Genomic DNA, 22556 nt, shown 5'->3' with positions numbered 1-22556 from the left:
GGAATGGGCATGTGACTGGATTTGGGCCAATGAGGATTAAGCCCAGGATTTTTACTGAAACTACTGGGGAAAAGAAACACTCTTTCAGTTGATTTGGAGCTTTATGACTAATCTTGGAGGTAATGGGGGGACCACCATAAGTTAAAAGACTATGTTAACATAAAGTCTACATGAAAGATACTTCTACAGAGGGAAATCTACACAGAGAATTGAAAAGGGCTATCTCCTGACTAGTACTGATTTAGCAGTCAGATCCAGCTGTGCCTGAAGCCTGAGGTTTTCAGATATTACAGTAAATAAATTCCCTTTATGCATAAGCCAGTTTGATTTAGCTTTTTGTTACTCATCACAGAGAGAGTCCTAATTAACATGTGTTCAGGGTAAGGGGGATAGAGATGTATATTGATAGCCGAGATGAGTATAATTCCATTAATAATATTTTGGAACGTTTTGAGAGAAGGCAAATAGTCCTTGAGTTGAAAAATTTAATTCTTCCTCCCCCCAACCCATCTCTGTGGCCCCTTCTGAAAAAGTAGTTCCTCATCAGCCTTTTTGCTTCTCCCCCCACCTCTGTGCCTTCCTCCTAAGGAACTTTGTTTATTCTAGTAGAAGCTTATGAAATAAATCCCTATATATCTCTGCTTCCCTCCCTTTGGAAGCAGCTGAGATGAGAAGAGCAGGCAATCCTATGCTTATTTAGAAAATAATAATATTTATGGGACGCCTGGGTGGCTCAGTTGGTTAAGCCGCTGCCTTCGGCTCAGGTCATGATCCCAGCGTCCTGGGATCGAGTCCTGCATCGGGCTCCTTGTTCTGTGGGGAGCCTGCTTCTCCCTCTGCCTCTGCCTGCCACTCTGTCTGCCTGTGTTCGTTCTCTCTCCCTCTCTCTCTGACAAATAAATAAATAAAATCTTAAAAAAAAAAAAAAAAAGAAAATAATAATATTTAAAGAAAGAGACAGGCAAGTATGTCGGTTATAAGCTTTTTCTTTTTTTCTTTTTTAGAATTGAAGCTTATGAGTTTATCTATGCCCACTATATTCATAATTACAATTTAATATCTGCATACAAAAGCTATGTAAAAATTCATTTTTCCCAAATATACAAATTTTCTTTTTGGATAGTTTAAAACATTTTGATCACAGATTTTAACAGAGTTTTAGGCTGAAAAAAGTATTACCAACCTAGCAATATCACTTAACACTGTTTGCAAAACACATATCTTCCCATGACTGTAAATCTTTTCCTATTCTGTAGTACTTTTCTGATTCTCAGGGCATGAAGACATTATGTGGGGGGGAAACGTGTTTTCTCTGGGGAAAGCATAGAGAACTAATTTGGCTCTATAATCCAATGAAAAATGCCAAGTTAATTAGGAAGAACCAAAACAAAGAAGTGGTGTAATGTCAGCTCCTTCATGCCCTTACATCTTTTATAGCAACAATACTTGTGTAATTAAATAAAGTGTCATCTTTTGTCTTACATTGTGCTCCGTAATTTACATGAGTATTGTCTGCATCCTGAGGAGGACAGATTTATATTTGATTGTCTTGTGCATAAGGTGGGTCAGCTTTAACTGTGCAACAGAAAGCCACAAACAGCGTTTTACCTGCACGATATTGCTCTTGAAGGCGGCATTAATTAATGTGGAAACACACTAGAAATGCACACTTTTTGCATTTGCAAACATTTATACAGCACAGTAAAAATTCTGTGATAAGGCCAAACCTTTTTACCCCCAGTCTGGTTTTTTTTTTTTTTTGTGTCTGTTTTTAATGTATTTTTTTTTTAAAGATTAAAGTAAAATGTTTCAATTGTAAAAAATACACACCGGGCAAATCCTTACCTGGATAATAAATATCTACATCACAGTACAATAAAATTTCTTCTCTATAAAATTTAAATATGGATTATAATCTATCACTATCAAAAGAAACACTATGCTAATATTTCCATATTATTAAAATAACAGGAAAAATTACAAGCTTATTTTAGAACCTGATGCCATAGCTGTTGGAAAGGGCAAAGAGATTCAAATGTCTGTAAGCACTCTCCTTTGGGAGAAGAACTGTGGCTTGGTTATTCACTTAAATTCAGTTTGTGAAAAAGGTTTAGCCTTACAAATGCTGGCTACATTTCAAAAACCATAAGACCGATTTCATAATTTATGACTCATGCATCAAAAGGTCAATATGACACAAATAGGTTAGAGTTCCAGAGAATAAAAATGGATCACTGACAATGACATGCTTTGAGGGTTCTCAGCAGTTCCGTGGAGGCTGAGTCTCTTGGGGGCTTAGTGTTGTGGAGGTGCCAAGACTTGGGCACCTGTCCACAGAAGAGCAATGAGAATGGCGTTGCTGGAGCAGAGCCGAGCCTGGCGGTCCACCCCGATGACCGATGACCGCGCTGCAGACGGAAGAGGTGTCACTTGGGGCACAGGTGAGGGGGTATCGCTGAGCTGAGGCATCAACACGGCAAGCACGTCATTGAGGACCAAGGCTCATTTGACTAGAAAAAGCTCTGAGGCAGCACGTGGTGTTTTGAGCAGAATCATAAAGAAGAAAAGATCTTATTTTTTTTTTTCACTATTTCTGGAAATACTGCACATCTAAATTGAAGAGCAAAGTACACTTGAGGATTACAAACACACACACGCGCACACACACACACACACACACACACGGACACTCCCACACCACTCATCCCCCAAAGTGAAGTGATTTATAAATAAGAATCCCAGTTGTACAGGTGTGTTCTCCTTTACTGGGATGTCTCCCCCCCGTGAGGGGTTTCAATCAGGTCCACACTTGATATGAAAGCCCAGACAATATAAGAGAAAATGTAAAAAAAAAAAAAAAGAAAAAAGAAATCCAGGGTAAATCCCTCCTGATTGAGTTTTATGAGATGGAGTCTTGAGATGCACTAAGTACCTCAACTAGTTACAGAAGAATGAATCATTTTGACCCCAGGGTCATGATCCTTTGAGTCTTTACAGCCTTTCTTTCAAACTGAAGTACTTTAAGGAGTGTCCTGCTCAGCATAAAGTATTCGGCCTACAACAAGAGTTTTAGATCAGCAGTTTGCCTATTTAAGGCAGTCATATAGGGAACTGAGGATCAAACATAAATTTACTTGGGGCTGGCTGGATTATTGTAGATATACTGTAGCATTTGGCCAATGACCAGTCATGGTTAATCCCCAAAACATTCAGATTTAGCCTTAGATCAGGCTCTGTACTTATATTTGAATCTGGGTGTGTCTCATGTACTATGGAAACTCTGTCAAACAAATTGAGGTAACTTTCCCAGGGAAGGCTTGATGCCCGCTGGGTCTGTGAACCCTCCACTACCCCTCCTGCTCACCTTCCTCTCATTCCCTTCTGAGAGAAAACTTGCCTCTCAACCACAGAGCTTTTCAAAGTTACCCTTGAGTGTAGAAGGTAATTCAGCATTATGTTTCAAAGTGTACTTCTCCAAGGAGAGTCAACAGAGAGAGATGGATTGCTAACAAAGCAAGGACTTCAGGAGACTGGCTAGAGGCTGCCTTAGAGAAAACAAAACAAAAAAAAACTATAGATAAAGTCAAAGCAGGTAATCTGCCCATGAATTTCATGTTTATAATTTTAATCTCTTCCCTTACTTCCTTTTTTTGCTCAGCTAGTTCCGTGGCCATATTCTTGTTTCCTCTGAAGCCAGTATTATCACTTTCGTGTATGAAATCTTTTTCCTTCCAGATTATTCCCAGTCACACTTAAGTTTTTCAGTGCTGTTCCTCTCCTTTTTCCAATGCCATCCTGCCTTTCTCTACAGAGTTAATAAATAGTATATCAAATTCTTGTTTTGACTCAACACCAAATATGCTTTCCCTAACTGTTGAGGGCCATAATTTCTGTTTAATAAAGCTAGAAATTTGAATATGAAAGAAACCATAAAAAAGGAACAGATCCCCCCCTCCCCTGCCCCCAAACTAGTACAATATTAAGGATGGGAAGAATTTTAAAGTTCATGACTTTCTCCCAGGTGAGAAAACCAAGACCAAAGGTCACAAATCCACCAGCTGACTGAGTACAAACTAGAACTCAGGCACCCTGACTCTGGGCAAGTTAAAAAAGTTAGTCCACTTGGTTTTCACAGTGACTTGCATTCCCTTTTTTTTTTGGTTTTTTTTTTTTTTTGTTTTTTTTTTTTAGTTAAATCTCACTGATATGGCTTGTTTTCCCCAATATTTCCAGGATAAGGCAGTTCAAGGCAGGTAAAGGAGTAGTTCATGTCTACTATGCCAGTGAAGAACAAGATACATTCAATTGCATGGGTACATTCTTTGCCCATTTTCTTAAGTTGAAATGATCAGGGATCACCATGGGTTTTCTGGGCACAACCTACTACAGTGTTTGTCATCAGGGAGGAGGGTGAGGCAGGGGAGGTGAGTGTTCATGTACATGGTCTGCAGGTATCTTCTATAAAATATATGTCAGGGCAATGCTCTAGGAGGGACAGGGAGGGTCAGTGGTCAAACTAGTCTTTGTTCAGTGATAGCCAAGCCTGAGAGTCAGAGGGAAAAGGCGAATAGGTAACATTTATTTGTAGAGCAAAGAGCTCGAGGATCTAAGGCCAAAGGGAACCATCAGCACATGAAGAGACTCTCAGAACACTGCACTTCTTTCAACTCAGAATGCACCACACTTATCTCTCAGAATTCCTCCAGAACAAGACTCAAATTTCTGCTTGTTATCTCTCCTTGATTAGAAGATTTAATCCATAGGGAAATATGTTGTCAGCTCAGCAAAGATGCAGTCAGGATTAAACAACTTCAGAAGTTTGAGAGATGACAGATCAGATGTCATTGAAAAGTGACAACACTCTATAAATCGGTTTGATTTTGGTAGAAATTTTCTCTGAGCCTAAACTGTAAAGCAGCCTTCCTACTCTGAGGTAACACCATGTGGCTTTTTGGAAACTGTTGAGTCATTGACATTAGTGAAGCTTTCTAATTTCTTTGGGCTTGCTGAGGAAAATTGTTTCCCTTGTTGGCCTCAGTCAGTCAGATACCTGCACATCTTTGAGTCACACCCTTGTATAACTTGAATGAAATCATAGGATTATAAAAATTAGAGTGAAAGGACAGCTGATTTTTGAGGAAAAAATATTTCTATACATTCCAAGTTATGCTGCTAGGAGAGAATGAAGAGTGCTGAAAACAGCATGCTCTTGAATAGATAAAAACCAGTTCAGACCTTTCCCTAGAAAGCTGAAAGCCACATCTAACCGAAGGTGGTTTGCACCATACTAATTTGAGCCCTGCAAAAATCAGGACCAGATCCAGATGACCATATTATCTTGGTTTTAAGGCTTCGTTAGTTTTCTGCCACACCATTTTGCTTGCTTCAGTCTCTGACCAGGGACAGATGGGAGCTGGTGATGGCTTGGTGCTGGTGAATTAATGATTGTCCCCATCCCACCTCCACAACTGTAAAATCTTCAAAGCATTCACATCAAAGGACAGGAGAACGAAATGCAATAGTTACAAGTACCCGCATTCAAGGGGCAATTTCATCCATGTCTATGCTAAGGACTACCTCCCTTTACCCCCAAACAGTCCCTCCCAACACAAAGAAACAAAGGAACAAACAAAAAAGATCTAGGCAATGGAATGAAATGACACCCAGTAGTGCTGTAGGAATTATGAGAATGAAGTCAGTCAGTCTAATCCTCGAATACTTCCAAGAACAATGGGGGAAAGAGTTCCGTGGGGCATTCCACCTTCATGTGCAGGAAGCGGCTGGCATGGCAGGCTCCAATCATCCGCAGGTCTGTCACCTTCATCAGGAGTTTTGGCCAAAAGTGTGTCACATGATGTTTTCGGTAATTGATATAGTGTTCAAAGGCCAGCAGGAAACTATCTTGGTATTTTTCTATTCTTTCAACGCAGGCAAGCCCTGGGCGGTCTGAAGAGAAGAACAAAGATGAATGTTAATTCAAAAGTGGAAAGGAGAAAGCCCTGCTCTGTCCAGTTCAAGCCTTTGAGTGTGAAGTGGGCAGAACTGGGGACCTATCAACTCCTAGGAATGAACATGGATGCAACATGAACTCTGGGACCTCAGGGACCACGGTCTCAGGAAGTATCACAATGTTTACACACAGGAGTCAGTACTTTGTTCAGATAAATGTGTCTAGGTTAGACAAATCACCTTGTTGGGTGGGAATGGCATGCCTCCCTCTTAGGATACAGAAGGAGAATTCTCACCTCTAGAATTGAAATACTGTGCATAATAAGGGGAAGATTTTGAGTTTCCACTGGCTGCCTGGCAGAGAGGGGAAGACAAGCATGGACACGCAGAGGAGGGGAGATGTGAGAAGGGACTGGAAACATTGTAGGAGGCCTGAATGCCAAAGGAGGAGTGTCAGACAATAAGTAATTCTTACAGAGACAAAGAAGCTCAATATCCAATTTTAGTTTTCTGGGTTGTAATGAATTATTCCTTCTTATCCCTTATACAGGTGATAAAACTGCTACCTGTAGCAGCCTTTTATTGGTGGTGTTTTGGGGAATTAAAATGATAAGAAAAGATATGAGCCATGCTAGTATCACCCTGTGCAGAGAAGAGAAGAATACAGTGGGAAGCTGGAGCAAGAGGAGACCATGACTGTGTAATGACCCTGAAATCTTCCCAAGTCTTGGGAGGACTGCTGGCCTTCCTGATATATGTGGGAGGGGACTTACGACAATTTCACGAAAATGATAAAGAGATGTGATGAGAAGTTTAGATGACTGGGGAACATCCAGGCTGCAAACACTTGGGGTACAAAAGTGGGTACGGAGGGAATGTACCTCAACATAGTAAAGGTATATATGACAAGCCCCTAGCTAACATCATATTCAGTGGTGAAAAGCTAAGAGCTTTTCCTCTAAGATTAGGAACAAGACAAGGATTCCCATTCTTAACAGTTTATCCCACATGGTACTAAAGTTCTAGTTAGAGCAATTAGACAAGAAAAAGAGATAATAGGCATCCAAATTGGAAAGGAAGGTAAAACTCACTATTTGCAGATGAGAAGATATTATATATAGAAAATCAAGACTTTACCAAAAACCTGTTGGAATTAATAAACAAATTCATCAGTATACAAAATTAATATGCAAAAAATCTGTTTTGTTCCTATAAACTAATAAAGAATTATCAGCAATAGAAATGAAGAACACAATCTGATTTACAATAGTGTCAAAAAGAATAAAATACTTAGGAATAAATTTAACCAAGGAAGTAAAAGACCTAACACTGAAAACTATAAGACATTGATAGAAGAAATTGAAGGAGACACAAATAAATGGAAAGATATTCTGTATTCATGGATTGGAAGAATTAATATTGTTAAAATATGCATCCTACCAAAAGTGATCTACAGATTTGATGCAATCCATATCAAAATTTCAAAGGTATTTTCACAGAAATAGGACAGAGAATCCTAAAATTTGTATGGAAACACAAAAGACCCTTAATAACCAAAGCAGTCTTGAGAAAGAAGAACAAAGCTGAGGGCATCATGCTCTCTTGATTTCAAACTATATTACAAGGCTATAGTAATCAAAATGGTATGGTATTTGTATAAAAGTAGATGCAGAAGTCAATGGAACAGAATAAATAGCCCAGAAATACACTAATGTATATATAGCTAGTTAATTTATGACAAAGGAACCCAGAATAAACAATGAGGAAAGGATAGTCTCTTCAGTAAATGATGATGAGAAGACTGGACAACCACATGCAAAAGAGTGAACATAGACTCCTATCTTTTTTTTTTTTTTTTTAAAGATTTTATTTATTTATTTGACAGAGAGAGAGAGATCACAAGTAGGCAGAGAGACAGGCAGAGAGAGAGAGGGGAAGCAGGCTCCCTGTGGAACAGAGAGCCCAATGGCGACACTCGATCCCAGGACCCCGAGATCATGACCTGAGCTGAAGGCAGAGACCCAACCCACTGAGCCCCCCAGACGTCCCTAGACTCCTATCTTATACTATACACAAAATTAACTCAAAACAGATCAAAGACTTGAATCTAAAACCTAAAACCATAAAACTCCTGGAAGAAAACAGAGGTGGGAAGCTCCTTCATATTAGTCTTGGTAATAATTTTTGTGGATCTGATTCCAAAAGCAAAAATAAAATGGGACTACAACAAACAAAAAAGCTTCTATACAACAAAGGGAAACCATCAAAAAATGAAAAGGAAACCTATGTAATGGGAGAAAATATTTGCAAATAATGGGAGAAAATATTTGCAAATAATATATCTGATAAGAGGTAAATATGAAAATATAAAAAGAACTCCTACAATTCAATAACAAGAAAACCCACAATTAATTAAAAACTGGACAGAGGATCTGAAGAGACATTTTTCCAAAGAAGACATATGCATGGCTAACAGGCACATGTAAAGATGTCCAACATCACCAATCATTAGGGAAATGAAAATCAAAACCACCATGAGATAGAATGGCAGTTTATCAAAAAGACAAGAGATAATAAATGTTGGCAAGGATGTGGAGAAAAGGGAACCCTTGTGCACTATTGCTGGCAATGCAAATTGGTACAGCCACAATGGAAAACAATATGGAGGTTCCTCAAAAAATTAAAAATAGAATTACCATATGATCCAGTGGTATTTATCCAAAGAAAACAAAAACACTAACTTGAAAAGACATATGGACCCATGTTCATTGTAGCATTATTTACAATAGCCAAGATATGGAAACAATCTAACTGTCCATCCATGGACAAATAGATAAAGAAGATGTGGTATATACATACAATGGAACATTAGCCATAAAAAAATGAATGAAGTCTTGCCATTTACAACAATATTGATGGACCTTGAGGACATTATACTAAGGAAAATAAGTCAGAGAAAGACAAATACTGTATCATCTCACTTAGATGAGAAATCTAAAATCAAAGAAATAAACAAAACCAGGCTCATAGAAACAGAGAACAGATTGGTGGTTGCCAGAGGCTGTAGGCTGGGGTGGGCTTAATGAAAGAAGGGGCTCTAAAGATACAAACAAACTTCTAGTTATAAAAAAAATGTCTTGAAAATGTATGGTATGGTGACTATAGTTTGATACCTACTGCATATTTGAAAATTTGCTAAAGCAGTAGAACTCAAAAGTCTTCATCACAGGAAAAAAAATTTGTAACTATATATGGGGACAGACGTTATCCAGACTTATTGTGGTGATCATTTTGCAATATACAAAAATATCATTATGTTGTACATCTGAGACTAATATGATGTTATATGTAAATTATACCTCAATAAAAACTCCCCAAAATAATAATTTATAAACCTGGATGAATTCCTCATATAGCTCCAGGGAGCCTGACAACCCCACTGCCCAGTACACCTCCTTTTGCTTGATGTGGCTTTGATCAAGTAAGTTCACACTTCAAGTGTCCAGTTATTGAAGGATCTGTGCTAGTATAAATCAAAACAGGGGTCTGCTTAATCTATAAAGAAGGCTCAGCACCGATGTCTCTCAATTCACTCTTTTGAGTTTAAACAAAATACATGGGCTTTTGGCATCCCCTATTTGGCTTGAATTATCATTTGTGCATTCTTATGTTTTCCTTTGTGTTTGATGATACTGTTCTGTGTCTCCTCAGTCCTTCTCCCTCCCTCTCCCCTCTCCTCTCTCTTTCTTTGAGTGTGCTAGAAGAATTCTCCACAGGATCCTTTTCCTTTTGATCCAAACAAAATCAACGTAATACTGCTCTGGATGTATTCCTTCAAGGGGAAAAAAAAATAACCTGGGTTTTGTGGTCTCAAAATTCTGTTCTTTGATGAGAAATAAAGGTAAGGTGGTCATATAAATGACACAGAGAAAATGAAAGGACATTTTGATCATGTTCAAATGGTGCTAAGCATGTTTATGAAGAAATATTTTAAAGGTCAAAGACTGTTTTTAACTCCTTAAGACAGAATTTCTCAAAGATACATCCTTCAGATCATTTCCATTTTAGCTCTCCCCTCATCACTGCAGGACCAAAGAACTTAGTGGTAGCAGCTCCTGGAAGAGGCTTTGAAGAAGGGGCCTAAGATACTATGCCACAGAGAACAATGGCTTAGAGGATAACCCGGAGAAGGGCTGGAGCCGAGGAGCGCCGACATGGAGCTATCATGTGCCAACATAAAGTGTCTTGTAATCTTTTTCTGGTCCTGGCAGTATTAATGAAAAATACCCTGGTCATTAGGGTGGAGAAGAGTTTTAAAAGGTTTTAGGAAGTCATGGGGCTGTCAGGTGGCGACAGTGGCATCAGAGTCAGGGGACGGGGAAGAATCATCCAGTTAAGTGCTTGATAGAGTCTGGTATCACAACTTTCGCCTTCTTAACATACTCCTTTTATTTACCTTACCGGGATTATTTGCTTAACAGTCTGTTAAAATTAACTCACTACAGAGGAAACGCTGTATTATTCAGTAGACAAGAATCCATTTGCCATACATAGAAGATAACCACCAAAGTGGGTGTGTGACAAAAATTTTATTAAACTTTGGCTAAAGATTCTCGCTGAAGACTGTGCCCAAGACCCACTCCGTTAAAAAGGAAGGTCATTGAGTTTAGAGAGGCGTTCAGGACAGATTGGCACCAAAATGAATCTCTCTGCTTGCCTTATTTAGGAGATATAAGCAGAAAGAAAATTCTCAGAGAAATAGCTTTCTCACTATGTGGTTCAATGTTATAAAATTGTCTTTGTAGCACTATAATTTCAGCTAAAAAATTACCTTGAATCCCCCCTCCAGGGATATAATTCCCATTTATTTAGTTCAATTTCTTTATTTTAAAAGACACTGAAACCCAGAGAAGATAAGGGGTTGACTCAAGGTCACATAGTGAATCCTTAGACAAGTTATCCATTTTTTTCTTTAAGAATAATTCTTATGAAGGACTGAGGACCCCAGTTTCTCACTGTTGACTAGAGACCCCCCTCAGCTCCAAAAGACCGCATGCAGGTCCCTGCCATGTGAGTTTTCCCAAGTGGCTTCTTACTTCAGCCAGCCAGCAAGGAGAGTCTCCGGAGCAAGTCTATTAGCAAGAAGGGATCTTACATAACATAACGCAACCTCATCACATGGGGGTGACATCGAATTCATCATATTCTATTGAAGCAAGTCACAGGGTCTGCAAACACTCAGTGGGAAGGGATTGTATAGGGGTGTAAACATCAGAAGATGGGAAACCTGGGGGGTACCCTGCCTCTTGTCTGCCACAGCATACAGCTGGGTTCCTTATGCTACTAGCACTTACGTATGTTTGAGATTTTTCCCAATAAAAAGAATTTTTAAAAAAATGTCTGCCACACTATATAGCAAATACACTTCAAGATGAGCTTAAAAAAAAAAAAAGGAATTCTGAGTGAACCAGGAAGCATGAACTTTATAAAGGATTCTCATTGTATTTGTGACTGATAATTTACCCATCTGTTTAGTGATTTAACTAATAAACATTTTTCAAATTCTACTAAACACTGGCTTAGGCAGTAGGTGTATAATTAGACATATTTCTGTCTCAAAAAATAAACAGTCCAGAGGGAGAGGTGGATAAGTTAAGCTGATAGCTATAGTGCTGAGTGACAAGTGCCAAGGCACATCTAAGCTGAAAAGACACAGGAGGCCTCTGAAACTACCTTCTATTTATTTTTTATTTAAAAATTATTTATTTATTTGAGAGAGAGAGAGCACAAGTTGGGGGGAGAGGAAGAGGGAGACAAGCAGTCTCCCCGCTGAGTAGGGAGCCCTATGTAGGGCTTGATCCCAGGACCCTGAGATCATGACCCAGCCAAACCCAAGAGCAGGATGCCCAACTGACTGAGCCACCCAGGTACCCCACTATCTTCTATTTAAAGACTAGCTTTCCTTAAAGAGATTGTCGATTTTGCATTTCTTATTTATTATGACATGATCTCTGAAGAGAAAAGTGTCAGCATTATTATCCACTCTTCACTGAAGGAGTCTGGAGTCCTGATAATGAGCTTGGGGTAGGTTAAAGATGGCTACAAACTCTGCCATTTTTTCCCATCTAGAGGTGAGCTCTTGACTCTGGGCTGGTGCTGGGTCTTGTCTGGACCAATAGTATGTGGCGTAAGTGATGCTATATGACTCTAACCTGAGACTCTGCAATTTTGCTTTCATGTGCTTGGAACTCTCCTTGGAATCCACCAGCCATGGAAGAGTTCAACTGGCCTGCCAGAGGAGAGGCTGTATGGAGAGAGGCCTGAAGCTATGTCTTAGGTCTCAGCCCCAACCCCCGCTAAATTTAAGCCAGTAAATTTTGGGATGGTGTACTATTTAGCAATAAATAGCTGAAAATTAAGTTTTAGCTAAGCCATAAAAATTTCAGCTTTCACTCGTGATTTCCTTAACCAGAACTTAACACGGAGTGGTGTGGTCACTCATACCCATATCCTGCATATATAAAACCAGAAGGGGACAGGGTTGGTCAATGACTATGAGGCAGGCTGGGTGGTGTCCATTGAGGGTAGACCATTTCATAGAGTCTTTAAAATGGCTTCTTTGGTTTCTTCCTACTACACTGAGACTTCAAGAAGCATCAGATACCTGACACACCCCTTCAGTTCCCAGTTCATTGGCAAAACGCCAATTGCTTGCTAAAAGAGAGTGAGCTGTGATTCTGAAGCTAAAGGGGAGGTGGGGGACTGGGAACTCATCAAATGATTTGAATTAGCACCAGGCACACAAAAGCTCTTGTCACCCAGTAATGAGTCTGGGAGCACTTACCTGAAGACATTAGCAGGACCGCCTGAAGGAGAGCTACTTCAGTGTCATCCAGGTTGAAAGAAGACAGTGACATGCCCAGGTCAAAGATGGCGTCCGACACCACCCCAAGACCCCCGTTCTTCAGCTGGCCCCGCGTCACTGCCATTTCCCCATTCAAGGTTAAAGTCTCACTTTCTGGGTCATAGCGCACAGCAGCACGAAGGGACATGATCTCCATGCAGCAGCCTTTGAGGAGGATTATCTGGTCTTCACATGGCAGCTGAAAAAAACCGGCTCCCATCAGCAAGAATGAGCACACAGATGTCAGTGAGCAATAATATGCAGTATCTTAATAGCAACAGGGACCACGTCCTGTGATCAACTTGGTCTTGCACTCTTTGAACCCATGGCTTTTCCCTTCCTACGTGGCTGCAGACTTTCAACAACCATTTTTCAGAATCCAAGTTGGTGACCAATTTTAATATCAGTACTTTGCCTTTCTTTTATGATGGATATAGATCTCCAACTGGGATTACAGGCCTGTGTGAGATCGCGCTAAAAACCCCTTACTCTGGGGTTTTGTATCATAACACCAACTGATCATTGCTTGAGAACATGGCTAACGTTAAGCTTACCTACATTTCTCATAGTTATATCAGTCAACAGCTGGCAACTCTGCTTCTCTTTGTTTTTTGAAGCAAGTTTGCTCCTTGGGTCTCTCAAAAGGCACAGAAGGAGAAGGTCACATATAGAGGCATGTCGTCCCCGAGGCCCAGAGATGTAAAAGCTTTGGCCAAAGTCACCCAGTGAGTTAGAGGCAGAGGTGAGACTAGAATTCAGACCTCCTGGCTCTTAGGGTTATGTTCTCAGTAACTGAGGCACCAGAATTACTTCACACATTGGGTTTCTCTGCCAGACTGTAATCTTGTTTTAAGCATATTTGGTTGCCTTGTTAATTAGGATTTGTGATAATGTGGTAACATTTATAATAAACTTTAAAAAAAAGCAACTTTGTTAGCAAAATAACAAAAAACCAGAGTTTTACTTTCTGGGGGGAGAGAATATTTAATTAAAAGCCATTATCAAAGTAGTTTGAAAGGCTATTAATGGATATTTTTGAAGCATTGGGCATTGTGCTAAGCTTTATAGATGTCATCTTACTTAATCTTCACAGCAATACAGTGAAGTGAATATTCTAATTCCAATTTCATTTACCGAAGTGGAAATCAAGGCACTGAGAGGTTGAGTAACATGCTATGGGGTCACATGAGGGTTTTGTGAGTGAGGCTAGTATTTGAAGCTAGATCTTCCAGAATCCAGTGCAAAGAGAAGAGAACACATTCTTTTTAATTACTTAGGATATGACTAAGTTTCCATAAACAACAAACATATAAATTACACATAATTATTATCTTTTCATGAAATCAGGTACAAATTCTTTTGGGGCAGTACTCTTGGCAACACTTGACTAGTTCAGTTTTGGTTGTTATGTAAAATTGAAGGTAATATTACTGAATTACATTTAAAATGCTGGGTATTTCATATTTTTCTCTAACTCAACCTAGCCACCTTACCATTTAATTTCAAAACTTAGCTTTTCCCCCAGAATAAAATTCATTTCATATTTGGTTCTGGAATTCTCTCCTTCCACTCATTAAAGAAAAAGAATCCCTGTGATTTGCTTTTATTTAGGTTCAAATTTGTGTTCCTTTATGATATCTTTGGATTTTTGGCCCAAGATCATCATAGGAAATAGGAAACCCTGAGCTTGGATAGATCCTCCACTAATAAGATGGAGAATGGGCCCAAGTAGATGGAGGCTGGCTTTAATCCCTGTGGGGAACAGGGAAATATTTGGCCTCATCAGGGTCACGTGAGGGCTTGTTAAACATATTGCTGGTCCCACCCTCTGAGTTTCTGCATTCTCAGGATTCCCAGGGGATGCTCTTGCCTTTGTTTCAGGGGCCAGGGACCCTTTTGTTCTTGAGAACCACTGGCATAGAATAACAAAGAGAAATTACTGATTAGATCAATTTAATATTATTTTTTTAACTTGTCACAAGGAATGCAAACTTGGGCAGGCCTTGTCTTTGTAGCTAAGTCTGAGTGTAGATGAAGTAGAGGATTTCTTTTTAAAACTTAACTGTTGGTTCAGATTGAAATAAAAGCTGAATTCGTATTTGTCAAGGATCACCAACAGTTTAAAAATTAGGCCAGATGACTTCCTCTTTTAGAAAGGTTTGTAGATGCTGTTGAGATTTGTTTCAACATGTGGGCAAATGATCTTGGTTACCCGCCACAATACTTTCACTGTGACATCGTGGCAAGAAGGGCCTGACAGGCAGAGGTGCAGGGACACTCCCACATACTCTTCCTGTCTCCTCAGGAGAACATCACTCAGATTGACTGGCAAAGATGACAGTGCCCTGCACTCCAGAAATGGTTCTTAATGCGTGTTTTTTTGGCAGTTCTGTCAGCAGCGATTTTAGATCTTTCAAAGTCCTGGGTGTCCACCAACCTGGCTGGGGGGTTGGCATGCATCTTAGTAGAAAATTACTGTGAGCCCAATTGGAACAGCACATGCCCCAAAATGCCTCTGGCAGGAAAGCTCTGGCTTTTGAGACCACCTGGGATCTCTAACCCACTCCAGAGGCAGCTCAGCGGCCTACACAGTTCCTTTCCCTCTTCAGTGTTTTAATGAGAGTAAGAAAGAATAAAGGCCCTCAGGGGGCCACAAACACTGAAAACAAATGCATCTCTGCTGTAAAAGTAGCCTCCCCGCCTTTTTTTTTTTGTAATTTTGAGACTACACAAATCAGGGTTAAAAGAGACAGAATCATGACTTAGAAGCAGGATTAAACTTCTGAGGGAAATATGAAGAGAGAAGCTGGCCAGAACCCATGCTTGCAAAGTTCCGTGTTGACCCTTCACCCTTGCCATGGCCATAAGTGCATGGTGTGTTCGTTCCTGGTGGGTGGTGGAGATGGCTTCTTTTATTTCTTCTTTAACTGAAATATCTGTCTGTGGTTGGTTTACATGAGCTTTACATTTTCTAAGAAACATTTTTGGTGGGTATTCAAAGGGGGGACACATGACAGGATAGCTCAAGTTGTAGGGGTGGTGTCCTCAATAGAGTTTCTCTTCAGACACTAAGGATGGGGGACAAGAGACAGCTCAGAGAGAGTGAGGATCAAGAAAGATCCAGGAAAACAAACTCAACCCAGTGAACAAAAAAGAAAGATGACACTGAGAGTCAGAGGAAACCAGTGCCCTTGGCACAGCTATGAGAGTATGCACCCTTCTTGAAAGCAATATGGCAACACATCTCAGAAGCCTTAAAAAGTGTATATACTTTGGTCCTTAAATTCTACTTCTGCGATTTGCCCTTAAGAAATAGTGCTGTGAGCAGGGCATAGGAGCCAGGATGTTCACTGGAAAATGTTTATATTAGTGAAAAATGGGAAAAGGACTGAAGATCCAGTCAATGCATATAACCTCAATTATGTAGATCTATTCTTTAGAATAGTATACTGTCACTAAAACTTATTTGTGAAAGAACATTTAATGATGTGTGCTCTACAGTTGGGGGTAAGAAGTTTGGTACAACAGGGTGCTGGTAATGTTTCTTTACCTCAGTGTTAATTACTTGGGTGTGTTGAGAATGTGAAAATTCACTGAGCAGCATCTTTATGATATGTGCCTTTTACTCTTTAATAGAAAAGTTTAAAAATGTTTCATAAGTAGGATGTACATTATGGTATAAATTATATATGTTTCATATTTTGTATATGTGTGTGTACATGTGTATATACATATATGTATACACACACATAATTGAAAAAGACTAAAATAGACGCCAAAACGTCAGCAGCTTATCCTTAGGTGGTGTTACCATGAATCAATATCTTCAATATGTTATTTAAAAAAAATTTTGTTTATTTGAGAAAGAGAGACTGTAAGCAAGCATGAGCAAGGGGAGGGGCAGAGAATAGGCAGAAGCAGACTCCCCACTGAGCAGGGAGCCAGACTAGGGGCTTCGATTTTAGGATCCTGGGATCATGACCTGAGTTGAAGGCAGACCCAACAGACTGAGTCAGCCTTGAATATGTGATTTTTAATAGCCTTCCAAACTTTAATAAACGATAGTTAAGAAAGATGGTCAGAGACATGGGATGCTCCACACCAAATACACATATGAAAAAATTCCTTCTCCAGGACCCACCAGCTTTCTGGGGGTGGGGTATGAGTCATTCCCTCTATAGGACTGCCAGCTGGCACATCAGATACCCTGGGCCCCACCACAGTGAAGCGGGGGACAAGAGCAAAGTACACACTCTCTCAGCTAGGTCTGGGGGTCAGATACCTGCATCCTGAAGCCCACTGCTCTGTCCTTCTGGATGTGGCTTTTGTGGAGGTGCAAAACAAGCAATGAGAAGTGTCCTCATCAGTGTCTGAGGTCTCTCAGACTCCAGCTGGGGTCCCATTATTGCAAACCCAAAGACACAGATGAGCTGGAAGCCAAAGCAGGATGGAATCTTTCCAGGTGAGGAGAGGGCTTCTTTCTAGGTGAGGCTAGATTGGCTTCTCACTCGGGTAGCTTACATAAGAGGCTCATGGCAGTACATGGGCCTGTGTATTTGATATCTTTCTGGGTTTCTTTGGAGGTGGGAAGAGCAATAGTTTGGCACCTGATGGCTTTTCAAAGGGCAAAATTCTCCCCTTGATTCAAAAAAGGGAGGTTAGAGGCAGGATGGTAATGTAATAGATAAAACAGGAGCCTTAACAAGTGGAATTTATGGATACACTTAGGCCCCAGGCATTATCCAAGCACTTTATGTATATTATCTCATTTAAACCTTAACAATAGCTCTAAGCAGTAAATACTATCATGATTCCCATTTTAAAGATGAAATAACCAAGATTTGAAGACACCAAATAAGTTATGTAAGATTCCTGCCCATCCGGCTGACTGCAGAGCCCATGCTTCCAGGCACCACATAGTAGGACTGCTAAAGTTAGAGATGAGGGATGAGGTGTCCTAAAGGGAAAGCCTATAAGCTCAGGTGGATGAGCTCCTCAGGGTGCCATGAAAATGGGGCAAGAAAGGGTGAACTTATAAGAAAAGAGAGGAGAGGTAAGGAGTTAAGATCCTTGCACTGTGAGGGAGATCCTTATTCTTGAGGTGGAAACAACCACACAACCATTTTGCTAGGCTAGGTAACGGAAAGCATATTGACTTAGACTCAAACCATGGCCCCATGTTTGGATAAATTAACTTAATCTCTTCAATCTTAGTTTTCCCCATCTATAAAATGGGCTTAATTAAAGCTATCCTGCAAATCTGTTATAAGGATTGGATTTAATGTGGGCAGAGTTGAGCATGGTAAATGAGATATCGTAGGTGCCGAATGAACAGATGTTATTAGTGTCAGTGATATTTCGCTCTGCCTGGAGTCAGCGCATAGATAGATAGGATCTTCAGCCTCATGTGAACTAGCTAATGAGTGATGACTGAATAGAGAAGTAGGGAAATAAAAGTGAAACAGTGTATTTTCATTTTGTACTGACATTGCTTTCATGTGACTAAGTCCTAATTAACATTAAATTATAAATAATACTCCATATTCCTGGAAATCAATGGAACTGCAATGAAAAATAATGCAGAAGGAAGAACAGTGTCCTCACCTCACAAAACATAGGCAACTTTTTGGCAAAATCCACCACTCTGGTAATTGCTGGTGTGATGATTTTTGTAAAATGGCTGAAGGCTTCCAAGTCAACCTTTCCACCTTCTGGGGCATTTACTATTGGTGCTTGTCCAATATCTTCTGGCTAAGGAGGAGAAACAAGAAAGATTTAAATGAAGAACACGAACGGATCTTTATCATTGTTCTCATGTGGCAGAAAAATCTCTTCTGAATTGACATGTTATACAATTTCTGGTTTTCTCTTTGCTCATTATTAAACTATGTCATTTTCTGTAGTTCAGTTTTCTGAGCAAAGTCACTGTCTTGGCCGTTGTTTTAAGAGCCGCTGGTGATAATGTTCACAGAATTGCTGCTGCAGAATTAAAGTGAGAGAAAGAGGGAGGCAGAGGGAAACAACAGGAACTTGGGTCCTGCTTCTAAACGCATGAAGGATGCCAGGTGACATATGTGCTAGGAGCTCTGAGGTGGCATTTTCAGAGCCTGCACATTCTGGCATTTGTGGGCTATGATGGAGGAGTGTGATGGGGATGCCCTGGTGATGAGGGAGCAGAAGGCAGGCTGAAGACAAAACACCAGCAGACATCCCCCTAAGTACCTCCACCTCCCCCCAACTCCTGGGTGGGATATGTGTGACATTCTTCCAGAAAATGGTCTTTTTTTTTTTTTCCATTTTAAAAAGTCTTTATTTATTTATTTTATTATGTTCAATTAGCCAACATATAATACATCATTTTGATGTAGTGTCCGACAGTCTTAATGTTAATGCTTTGCTAGACAGAAAAACAACCTGAGCTCCACAATAACAAGGCCTCCAGTATCCCGAGAGTCTTCGCCAATGAAAGAGTCTTCGCGTATAAAAGAGTCTTAGCATATAAAAGTCCCTTTGAACACCTCTGTTTTTCCTATCTCTCCCAACTCCCAAGTATATAATCAGCCATTCCTCAGGACCCCAGTATAGTAGCTCTTTCTGCCCATGGGTCCTGTCCCTGAGCTTTAATAAAATTACCTTTTTACACCAAAGACTTCAGGTCTGGACCTCACCAACATTCCCAAACTCCGTCATTGGCAAGGAGCACCCTGTGGATTCATTCTTGCTTTTGACCCAGCAGCTGGGTCTCGAAGTTCACATCTGCCCTATAGACGCTAGTTGGAGAAGGTCTCGTGGGGCTGAGGGGCACCTCTAGGTCACTTGGAGAAACTGAGCTGTGTAAACTTAGGCAAGCTTTCAGGCAGACACACTAGTGTCTGTTTTTCCCACTACTGTTATACCAGTAACACTAGTATTACTAGTATTACTAGTATTCAGTGTCCCTGGGGGCACTTCACTGCCCTTGGCTTGCCTGAGAACAAAAGCCATAGCCTTGCTACTCAAAGGGTGGTGTAGCAGCTTGGGTATCATCTGGGCACTTGTTAGAAAGGCAGAATCTCAGCTGCCCCCTCCCCCCTGTCCTAATGGTGCAGAACCAGCATTTTAGCAAGTCCCCAGGTGCTTGTATCACTCACGTTAGCCTCCCCAGTGTACTTTGGTACTCTCCAGCTCCTTAGCTGAGGGCTGCAAGATCATCATGGTCATCATGGTCTCTCACCATCTGCTATTGCCACCTGTGTTACCTACCAGGAACAGTTCCCTCTGTTGCCCTTTCTCGTTGTTGTCATAATTATGACCACCATTTATCTGTGGCCTACAGGCGAGCCACCCTTTGGCAAGCGCATTATCTCAAGTGGTTCTCACACAATCCTGATTGGCAGGTGAGCAAACAAAGGGCTCAAGGAGGTTAAGAACAATCCCCTGAGGCCAGGACTGGATCTTGGTCACCCAGCCTCTACCCAGCAATCTGCCAGGAACCCCACATCTACCCCCTACTTCAAGGCTTTTACAACCGATACAGTTTGTTTTTGTTTTTGTTTTTTCAAAGATTTATGTTTTTGAGAGAGCAAGCACTCATGTGCAGCCCCGGCATGGGACTTGATCCCATGACCCTGGGATCATGACCTGAGCCAAGATCAAGAGTCAGATGTTCGACTGACTGAGCCATAAAGGTGCCCCACAACCTGTACACTTTTCATACCAGGGGGCAAAATTCTACTCCTACTATTTCCCTTACCATCCTCTCCCACTACCTTACTATAAGTTGTGAAGGTGATGGGAGGGGTCAGAGACTCAGGCCTGTCCCATGGCCTGGAGCCACAGTGAACAGACCAGAACCAGGCACCCGGGGTTGGGAGAGGTGGGACGGTGGGCAGAGATGGGCAGGAGGATCTGGCACTGAGAACTAGTCAAGCAAAGCTGAATCCCTCACTCGCAGAGTCATGAGGGCATTGCTGATGACAAGACTATAGCCTGCCTACAGCTGTGGTCCCCAAACTTGCCTGCATCAGAATCACCTGATGGGTTCCCATGTCCAGAGTTTCTGATGCTATAGGTCAGGGATAGAGCCCGAGAATCTGCATGTCTAACAACTTCCCAGGGCATGCTGATGCTGCTGGTCTGGGACTACACTTTGAGAACCACTGGGCTGGCAATAACACATCCAGCTCAGAGTAATCCAGTCACCATTTTCTTCCCACAGCTCTCCAATTATTGCTCACGTCTAATTCTTAGCACAAAGGAAAACAAAGGATGACTCTATTACTGACGTGTTACTAGGGCACCAGGGTCAACAGGAGCAGCCCAGGCCCTCTCCAAAGGCGTGGTAGGAGCTGTGGTTACAGCCTAGGGGAGGATTTAAAATACATTACATAACAAACTGGCAGCATTGACCTTTTTTGGGTTATCCAGTAGGTTCTTCTGTTTATTTTATTTTATTTTTTATTGTTTGCTTTGCCAGCAGCAGGTGAACGGGAAAGGAACCTAGTCTGTCATGTTATCATAGTCAGTGATGATGTTCTGGGGCAACAGTTGGTGTGGGAAGCCCATGGGAGGCGACTGCTTTGCTGGCTTTCTGGATGCAGACAGAATTAATGGAATAATCACACGTACAGCTTCCTTTTCTCTCTCTCTGCCTGTCTTTCTCACATAGACTGAACGAAGGGAAAAGGTACATCAGGTCCTCCTCTGGGCACTGCTTCTCCTGGCATTTGTCACCTCCTTGCTGGTCTTTATAATTCCTCCCACCCCAGAAATGAGTCTCATCTAACCTGCCTTGCCTATTTTACAACTGTTACGAAGATTGACTGATAAAAGGAATGTGGTCATATCTTAAGAAAGGGAGTTTTATATATACACACACACATAAGGTGAGTTTTTTTTAGAAATAAAAATAAAATAATAATATTTTTATATTTTTATAGTTTGGCCTGGTTGAGTCTAAATGTCTTGTCATTGAACATGGATATATCTAATCTGATTGTATTTAATGGTATTCAGTGTCCTTTGAAATGTCGGTTAAGTTAATACCGATTTTAAAAAATTTCCATTTAATCCCTGGGTTCATGGGGCATTTGAATCACACCTGTGATACCGCTAAAGGTTTGAAAAAAGGAGGGGAGTTATATAAGGAAATATGGCAATTTTAATTAAAATTAAACTTACAAATGTAACCACCTCACAAGCTTTTCTGTTGAAAAATAAATAGCAGGGTAGGGAAGAAAATGTACTTTTAAGCCTTTGGGTATTTAGTGGAAAATACAATTGCTAGAAGTAAAATTATATACAAAGTAAAAGCTTTTTATTATATTAAGCTTTATTCCCATAATGGATCTTGGATACCAGAAGAAAACGGATAGGTAGATAAATAGAGTCTATGAATTGACCTGAGTCAACACATGAGGTAAGAGAAATTAAGGTTGAGCACTGTAACCCTGTCTGTGACCTCCCTAAAGATTTTTTACACTGTTTGCTACAATATTTAGAAGATGTTAGAAATAAAGAAGGGTACAGGGGCGCCTGGGTGGCTCAGTGGGTTAAAGCCTCTGCCTTTGGCTCAGGTCATGATCCCAGGGTCCTGGGATCAAGCCCTGCATTGGACTCTCTGCTCGGCGGGGGCCCTATTTCCTCCCCTCTCTGCCTGCCTCTCTGCCTACTTGTGGTCTCTGTCTGTCAATAAATAAATAAAATCTTAAAAAAAAAAAAAAAA

The 22556-nt window shown here is 40.7% G+C and overlaps 1 protein-coding gene across 2 annotated transcripts in view; it reads right to left on the bottom strand.

Annotated features, from left to right (window-relative positions):
- Positions 1–970: 970 nt before the first annotated feature.
- LOC111155005 (thyroid hormone receptor beta) overlaps positions 971–22556 on the bottom strand; it is a 214149-nt gene continuing 192563 nt past the window's right edge. For both annotated transcript variants that reach the window (XM_022514998.1, XM_022514997.1), the window contains 3 exons: positions 18458–18604; positions 12794–13052; positions 971–5946 (listed from right to left, as the gene is read on the bottom strand). In XM_022514998.1, coding sequence (XP_022370706.1) covers positions 5705–5946; positions 12794–13052; positions 18458–18604 — 648 coding nt within the window. In that variant the 3' untranslated portion in view covers positions 971–5704. The remainder of the gene's footprint in view (positions 5947–12793; positions 13053–18457; positions 18605–22556) is intronic.

Source organism: Enhydra lutris, unplaced genomic scaffold (genome assembly GCF_002288905.1).
Source record: "Enhydra lutris kenyoni isolate GAN:26980312 unplaced genomic scaffold, ASM228890v2 scaffoldscaffold39, whole genome shotgun sequence".
Taxonomy (NCBI): domain Eukaryota; kingdom Metazoa; phylum Chordata; class Mammalia; order Carnivora; family Mustelidae; genus Enhydra; species Enhydra lutris.
This window is presented reverse-complemented; position numbering and strand designations above follow the sequence as displayed.